Below are 9080 nucleotides of genomic sequence, written 5' to 3'. Positions count from 1 at the left end.
AAAGAAGTGAGCTGCAGATGGGTAAAAACATGCAGCTGCAAACACATGCATGATGCAAAGTCTGAAATGCAAACAGAAAAATAAATGCAAACAAAAATATGCTGCAAACCAAAACAAAATGCTGTAATCACAGAAAATTATGCTAATTGTAAAAACAGCTGCAAATTCGATCTAACCCCCCCCCCCTCCAAAAAAACTAAACAAAATGTAAGTGTTCCGCACCAGTTGAACAAAGAAGACACCACATTGGACCAGAGTGTTACTTATTTTACTATACATTATGCCTTTTGTTCTCTGCTCCTTTTACTATGTCTACTTTGGTCTCCTTGAACCCCGGTCAGCCTCGGTAGATGGCCGCTAACACTGAGCCTGGTTCTGCTGGGGGTTTCTTTCTGTTGAAAGGGAGTTTTTCCTTTCCACTGTCGCTGCAAGCATGCTTGGTGGTGAGGGATTGCCTTTGAGTCAATGAGTCGATGCAATCAACTGGTTTTCCTTAGACAGAAAACTTTGAATCAATTTGACTGCATGATCTGGTTGAATTGTAAAGTGCCTTGAGATGACACTTGTTGTGGATTGGTGCTATATAAATAAACTGAATTGAAATTGAAAGTATGCTTTTATTCTCTAATATTGTAAGACTATTATGTGTTTGACAATTAAATGAAAGATACAATTCTCCTTTCTTTTTTTAAATCCTGCGATAAAGCCTAATTTCCAGTTTGTATGGAGGGTCTGGTCTAATATGGTTTGTTGTTTCTTTGACTCCTTCTAGTGGTCCGGGGCACTTCAGTTTTATTAGAGCAAGTTTGCAGCTGTTTTTACTATTTGCAATGTACTGTAATTACACTTTTTTATGTGGAGGGATATCCAGGGGAATTGACAAAAGAAAATAGAAAACACAGAAGGAGTAGAGAGAGATCATGCTGAGCTGTTCCATGGGATGTAATGTGGAAATGTGAGTTTGACATTAAAGAAGATAAAGAAACCTTGAGGTCCTCCTTGATCCTTCATAACACAAAGACGTCCGAAGACAGCAGGTTCCAACCTCCAAAAGCTTTTGATTTCATGCTTTATTCATGTGGTGTTGAGTTTATTATAACTGTATATGCATCGAATAATAATAAAACATCTAAACTTTGAAAAACTTGTTTTAACAAATAGGCTTGTCTCTTTTCAAAACTGCCCTTTTGTCCTAAGATTGAATGCTGTTTAAAGAAATATTCTCTCTGTTTTGCATTACTCACTTTACACCCATAATGCTAAATCGGTGGTGAACTGGTTTTTAGTATTTGTATGAGTTTTGCAAGAGAGGGAAAAAAATAATGATAGGTCAAGCCTCAGCAGAAGGTTCATTGCAAGTAAGGTGATGCAAAATATAAATATATTTGCATTAGAGGCAGAGCAAATCATATTTGTCAGAAAGCGAAGGTTTGTGGGTGTGAAAGCAGAGTTTTATTGGCACAACAGTACAAAAACTGAGACTGGAAGAAAAGATTAATTCTCAAAATGTAGTGTTTGCTCATGTTGTTTGTAGAGAAAGCTCTCAGATATTACCAGAAGTTGTATTTAGTTTGTTCTATTTATACAAACTCAGACTTATAACCTTGCTCAGCTGGAGTGGGATGTTATATATGAACTTTAAAAAAAGATTAGGTTGGCTCATGAAGACACGGGTGTTTTTGTGTCACTCTTCAAAGTTTAAATAGTGCCTCATGACAGTTGTATAAAAATAAAAAAAAAGAGTCCTTTATGTCATTTATTGTGTGTGTTCTTTTTGTCCGGTAGGAGGTCACCAAAGCTGTCAGCCACTCATCTTCCTTAAGGCCACTAAACTGGCCTCAGTCAGGGTGCATGAGTGTCTGGGTGTTTTTTGTTTGGTGCAGGGCAGTTAAGAGTACGTTTAGTGCTGAGTAAAAAGCAGTGGGAGCAGTTTGGTCAGCTGTGATTAGATGTAGAGAGGCTGAAACATTGAAGGTGACTACAGAGCGCCATTAATGCCTGTGAATGTCACTGAAGCCAGGACACAGAGTTAAGTTTAAATTTGTCTCTTTGCAATAAAAAACTTAGTATTCAACGACTTTTCCCACGAGACCTTTTAAAGATGTATCCCTCTGATAATACCCAATCTACATTCCACCCACCTAAAGACATGGAATGACATTGTCTAACCAAGTCACGGCTGCATTAATGTTTCTGTTTTCTTCAACAGGGGTGATTTATACTGCTGGCACCTTGGATTGTGAGACCAAAAACTCCTACTGGCTCACAGTGTATGCCACAGATAGAGGGGCTGCACCCATGTCTGCTTCAGTTGAAGTCTTCATTCAGGTAATGATGATTTACTGTCAATTTTCATGATGAATAGTGCTTGCCTAATATGAAATGCAGGGGTGTGACAATATATCAACTTTTTTTTTTAGAGGAAAGGCGATACTAAGTTCAAGAGAAAGTAATAAAAGGATATATATAAAAAATGCATTTTGGGAGAAACTAAAAATCCTTTTTTTATATGCTTTTAAAAATGGAGTAGGAGTTTTATGGCTTATTTTGCTGTTAAGAACCCACATCTGTGTGGAGAACTAAATATTTATTTTTATTGAAATGAGGTTTCAGAGTCAGGTTGTATCTGAAAATCCACTCCAGCCATTTTGTAAGAGTTTATTTTTTATTTTTTATACGTGATATTGCTTTAAAAAAAATCTCTATTCAGTTTGGAACTTGTAGGTATATGGCGAGGTGTAAAAAATATTAATGTTTATTACTCAAATAGAAGTATAAATGCTACTGTTTAAACAGTTTTGTAGAAGTTAGAGTGTCAACTTAAGCTTTCTAGTCAAGTTAAAGTATAAAATAAGCATTTTTTAAATTAATTAAGGAATAAAAGTAAAATGAATGCATAAAGAAATGTTAAGGACAGAAGCTTAACTGCACTAGCCCATTAAAGGATTTATTATTTCTTTTTACAATTCTGGATGATAATTTCCATATACTTAAGTTTCTTAGTTTTATAACTAATGGTAACAGTGTCAAATTTAACTTTGCATCAACTTGGAAAACTTGGTCCACTCTATAAAGCTTGTAACTCAACTCTAATTCAGACATTTTGAACTGAAAAAGCGTACTTGATGGGAAGCGAAACTTGGAAAACAAAATCCAGTTTTTTTTTTTTTTTTACTTTTCTGTAATGACTATGTCTGGGATCACTGAGAATCTTCACCAGCATCTTGAAAAACTATTTATTATTTTCATGGTTTGTATTGTTTTTAAAGACCAATGGGCCATGAAGAAAATGAGCTCAAATGAAACAAAACTAACAAGTCTATTTTGAACATGTAAGGAGTATAAAGAAGAGATAATTACAAAAAAAAAATTTAGGAGTAGAAGTAAAAGGTTTCTTAAAAAATAATTAGTCCTTTATATTATAATGTCTACTTAAGTAAGGTAACAAATTATTTGTACTATGTTACTTGACACCTCTGGGTATAAGAGTGATAGGCCAGAAGTTAAAGAAAAAGCCCATTTAAAATATGACATTTGATCAACATAAATACAAATAAACTATACAACAGATGTAAATGTTTGCATCATTTATCAACACTTAGCTATTGCTCACAAAATGTTGTAAGCTCTGTTACCTTAAATTGTTGGTCCTGCTTAACCTAAAAAGTTCCAGAATTTTTATTTTTTCTTATTTTTTATTAATTTGTTACCCAAAATTTGTTTGCAATCTCTATAAGTTAATGCTGTCATATAGCTGAACAATAACGTACTGATTGCTCTCTTCATTGCTTCAGATAAGATTCAAACAAAAATATGTATTGTAAAATGTAAGGCTATTACCTCTAATAATTTGGACTAAATACACACAGATGTTAGTTTGATAAACTGACATTTCAATTCTAGATAGTTATGTTATGATTTTCTTTACAATTTCCCTATACCATTCTGAGTTTATGATGAAAATATAGAAAGGCATTCAACTAAAATAGAATCATACATAGGGCTATTTATTTTTTATTTTTTTATAGAAAAATCTTGAACTTTACTACCTTTGAATTTGAATACTTTGGTAGAACTCAAGCAGAGGGGTGCAGCTTATGATTACTTATATGGTAATAACAATAAAAAATAAGAACACTCAGCAGTTATTTATTTAATGACTTAAGCTTTTTAAAGAGTATGATGACAAAAAATGACAGAAAATGCAAATAATCAATTAATCAAAATCTTTATTTAAGTAAATCATAATTTTTTTCAACAGGCTTTGGGCACAACATCATTGCATGTCTACAGTGTACACTTTAACATAAGTAGCAAAAGGATGCATCTGCAGCTAAAAAAAAACGGATATCGTAACATCAATATGTCAGAAGCTTCACCTTTTCTGCTTGACTGACTGTCAATACGGTACCAGCTGACTCATTAGTGAAAGGGTCACGACATAAAAGTGCATAAAGTGTCCCATTCCTATAAGCATCTGGATTTTACCTGCAAATTTTTTCAACATCAAAACATGTGATGTTATCCAAATAAAACACAACCTGTATTTATGTCATATATACATAGTATATACATAGTAAATATATATATATATAGTATAATAAACTATTTGTGTGCAGGTATGTGTATAAATTACATGGGCTTTTATTAAGCTTTAAAATGAGTTTCTCTGCTGTATTTTATTGAAAATATAGCATAATACAACACTAAAATATTAGACAAATATAAGTTAAACCCTCAAAAAAAACGGTACCAAAGGAAAGGGAAGATCCCTTTAAAGTCTCACTGTTGGGAAATTTGACCTCTGCTTTTAACTCATCATCTAAGGAGTGATATTCACTTCGTTTTTATTTTTTATTCGAAAAAATTCCAGGCCTAAGAAGCAAGTTTTCTGAACAAAGTAGCTGTGGTATAGCTATTTATACCACATGTTGTAATACTGTGTTCAACCTACTATAGTGCAGCACCTTGTCTTCTAAAACATTTCATTTTGCATCATCCAAAGATCAGGAGCTCTGATTTTTTTTTTTACTACCATTCATTTTAGTGCTTTCTTATGTCTGCTCCTTCACATTCCTCTTCAACTCATTCTGCTGGTTTAACTGGATGGAAACCATTTCCACATTTATTGGGCCAAATGATAGCTATTCTGAAGTGACATCACCTTTTTATTTTCTTTGTGATGACCAGCATATTTTTCCTAAATGTTTTGGGATTTTAAAAACTGCACTATCCAACAATTTTCTCAGTGCAAACAGTGAAAACAGTTCAGCAGCTTCACAGATTCCCCACTGTACAGGAAACTGGGCATATGGTGTTTGATCACAAATTATCCTGTTGTTTTTATTCTCTAAACTTAGACTTAAACTTAACTTTATTTATCCCTTGGGATCACTCCTTCAGAGAAATTCTGGTTCCAGTAGCTTATATAGAGTAGAAAGAGTTAAAGCAAGATGCCATTAAAGATAAAAATATGACAAAATATAAAAAGGGTGTATATAGTACCAAAAAAGCATAAAAAAATAAATAAAAAAAACGAATGTCCTGGAATATGTTTCCGTAAGATTTTTAAAATTCTGCACACTAGAGAGCTAAGGGAAGACTACACAGTAATTGGCTTGGATTATTGCACTTACTTACTGCAGAGATGTTCTGACCTTGTAAATAAGTAAAAAAATAAAAAAATAGAAATAAAAAAATTACACAGGCTATACATTAGTTGACATGTGCCATATTGAGTGAAAAGAGTGTTGCACGTTAGTGACAATAGGCAATGTTTTTCGTAAGATATCCAAGGAGGGGGATGCTGACCCTTGTACCTATTCCTATCACCTCCTTCTTCCCCCAAGCTAGAGGTTGTACAGCTCGATGGCTTGAGGAAAAAAGGAGTTCAGCAGTCTGTTGTTCCTGCATTTTGGGAGCTGCCAAGAAACCAATAGTTGCCTCAGACCTTTAGATTTTGTGCCCATTCTAAAGTTTCTTCTTGTTTCCTGCTAGAAATGTGTTAGTGGTCTGTCAAAAGGTCATGTTCTATGTATGTCTATGATTGTTATTCACAGCTTGTCAACATATAGCTGCCGGTCATGCTTTTTATTGAATATTCTCGGCAACCAAAAACTACACATGTGTTACGCTGAGCACTCTGCCTTTCAGCAACCAAATACACTCTGGACCCCTTTGCCTCTGATGCTGCTACAAAACAATCTGTTGTCTCAACAGTCGAATACATCACTAAATACCCCCCCTCTCTTTGGGTACAAAGTGAGAAGCATATTAAGAAACAGGCATACCTTTCTCGCCTTTGGGTATTTGAGTGCAGTGATCTGATTGGATGCTTTACTCCTGGCTTTTTCATCACAGACAAAAATTGAGAAATTAATCAGGAGCAGGTGCTTCTCATTCACCGACTGAACTGTCTTGGCTCCCTGTGCCTCTCAGCAAACACTCAATCAACTCTGTGTTTGCCATAAATATTACAGATCTATGCTGTTAGGAGGCAAATTAATTCACTGTGCTTTTAAAGTGTGACATCTATGACGTTTCCTGGTAAATGCATTTCCATGCTAAGATTAATAACAGATCAACACGGACCTGGCCTCCTTTGATTAGCAAGCACTGCTAACATCTGCATATACGTTTTCTTCGTTGGTTTCTGCTGATTCAGGGGGTTGTGTTTTATCAACTTTACCTGCTTAGTTCAGAACGCATCAATTTCGAACCTAGATATAGTGGTTATAGAGAAGGAATACACACAGCAATGCTTAAACGAGTCAATATGCAATCTTTGTATTTGTCTCCTGCCTGTTTCTCCTATTACTGTGATATCTTTTTGTTTTTCCATCAGGTTGAAGATGTCAATGACAATGCTCCACTCACCTCAGACCCTATCTACCACCCAGTCATCAAGGAGAACTCTCCCAAGGATGTATCAGTCATTCGTATTCAAGCACAGGACCCTGACCTTACAGCCGCACCCACCCGCCTGAGTTACCGCATCTCTGCTGGGAACCCACAGAACTTCTTCTCTATTAACCCCAAAACAGGTATGCTACACTTGAAAATATATTTGCAGCCTAAATCTATGAATTATTGTATTATTGTACATTCTAAGAAAAATATCTAACTGCAAAACTATTTGGCCAAAATCTGCTATAACAACATCTATGGCAACTCTTGCTCAATTTTTGGCAGATTTCCGTTTGAATAATTTCTTTTGTTTTTGTTTTTTTCGGCTGAATGTAATCACTTGTCTTCTGTGTATCATTGGTGTTTAAGTTGCTGTTTTCCTGTTTGTATTCTACTGGTTCCTATAACAATATATTCCTGATTTATTTATCTTATTTTATCTAAACTAGAGATTAGTCTATTGATAGGCAGGGGACCTGAAAACAGCAGTCTTACTGCAAGCTAAGACTAAAAACAAGTATTTTTTTTCCTATTCATTATACTAGTCGACAGTAAGATCTCCCACTATTTTTAAAAGCCCTTTGATTTGATGCCCAATTTAGGATAGTGCTTGTAAATGTCCTTCAATTTCTGTTACATTCAAAACTACTGCTTTCAAAAATCCTGAAGTATATCTTTCTTTTTTTGTGTAGTGAATGATCCAAAGAAAAAACTAATCATGTAAATTTACAAGAGCAAGCTCAGACCTCAGGTAAAAACAAAAAGATCATTCAATTAGACAAAAACTAATATTAGTACATCTCTAATTTAATTGCTGCTCTCTTTGCTGCTATATTGTTGCATTCCTTATATAAGATAAAGTGTGCATATTTATAGGAAATATTATTTAACTAAGTAAATATGCTAAGGAATAAGATCAGTTGTGAAATGCTTTATATGAATCCCATATAATTTAAGATTGTATATTCTTATAATATAATTCAAATGTAAGTTAATATAACCAATATTTTAATCGGTGGGATTAACCATAAATGTTCATATATAAACTATATCTTTTTTGTTTTGGAAAGTGAATTGAAAAGATCACTTGTTTGCAAATCTGTGCCAAGGACAATAAATCGAATAAAACTGAACTATACTGAGTCATCACTCTTAAACTTAAAAGCCAGTTATCAAATCCCATGGCTAAACACATCAAAGCTCAGTGTAAGGCTCTAAATCCCAAAATGTAGGAAAAAAAGAAAAAAGAAAAAGTGAAACAAGGTTAACCAGCACAGCTGGGGTTTGTGCCATTTACCGTACTATCCCAAGTCATTACTCTCTAAGAAATGCTGGGTTGTTTTTGTAACCATCTGCTGGTTTGAGCATTTTGGCTAATGTAATTGAGTTGTTTCCACTGAATTGGGTATTCTGAGAACACAATTGTCCTGGTTATTTCTATTGGGCATGGAGTTTTAAGGCATTGGGTTGTAATTTCTATCATGTTGTGTTGGTTTATTTTGCACTACCCAACACCTTGGGTTGACATTCATGCATGCTTTACCACGCACTGCCCAATAACTGACCTTGACATCATCGGATGAAACCAGACTGACTGACCATTTCAGAATGAAGCAAGGTTTGTTACATACTCAGGGTCAAGGTTTAGTTGAAGTTTGAGGACCCAAATGTAGAGGCTGAGAGGCAGAGGTGACTTCTTGTAGTTTTAATAAGTAATCACAGGTAACAGAGGCAGCAATCCAAAAATTCAACAAAAAAGTTAACAACCAAAAACCATGTAGACATCAGGGGAAAACGAGCATGAGGAGCCAGGGACAGATGAGGTAGGAAGACAACAGCAACGAGGAACCAGCCACGACAAGGAACCAGTAAAGAGTGAGAGCAGAGGAAAGTATTTATGGCTGACTGAACAAAGGCAGGGCTAACGAGCTGATAAGGAGCAGGTGTGAGTGGAGACAACGAGGACTCCAAGGGTAAAGGAACACACACAAGAGGGCAACAGAGGACAACAAAGAAAAACCTGGGCACTTAAATTTTTTCCGGAAATTCCACCAAATTGGGATTTGACCCATTAAACTTGGAAACCTTGGGGTAAATAAAATATTACAGAATCAAGACTGTGACACTCAGCTTTCTTTTACAAGCTTCTCATTGTTGTTAAGTAGCCTTTTTTT

The 9080-nt window shown here is 35.0% G+C and overlaps 1 protein-coding gene across 1 annotated transcript in view; it reads left to right on the top strand.

The window, feature by feature from the left end:
- Positions 1–9080, top strand: part of LOC107087917 (protocadherin Fat 3-like) — a 107481-nt gene that overhangs the window by 13245 nt on the left and 85156 nt on the right. The window contains exons 4-5 of the mRNA XM_015379758.1: positions 2210–2328; positions 6845–7043. Coding sequence (XP_015235244.1) covers positions 2210–2328; positions 6845–7043 — 318 coding nt within the window. The remainder of the gene's footprint in view (positions 1–2209; positions 2329–6844; positions 7044–9080) is intronic.

The sequence above is a fragment of the Cyprinodon variegatus genome, unplaced genomic scaffold (assembly GCF_000732505.1).
Source record: "Cyprinodon variegatus isolate N-32 unplaced genomic scaffold, C_variegatus-1.0 Scaffold199, whole genome shotgun sequence".
NCBI lineage: Eukaryota > Metazoa > Chordata > Actinopteri > Cyprinodontiformes > Cyprinodontidae > Cyprinodon > Cyprinodon variegatus.
Note: the sequence above shows the minus strand (reverse complement) of the source record. Positions and strands in the feature narration are given on the sequence as shown.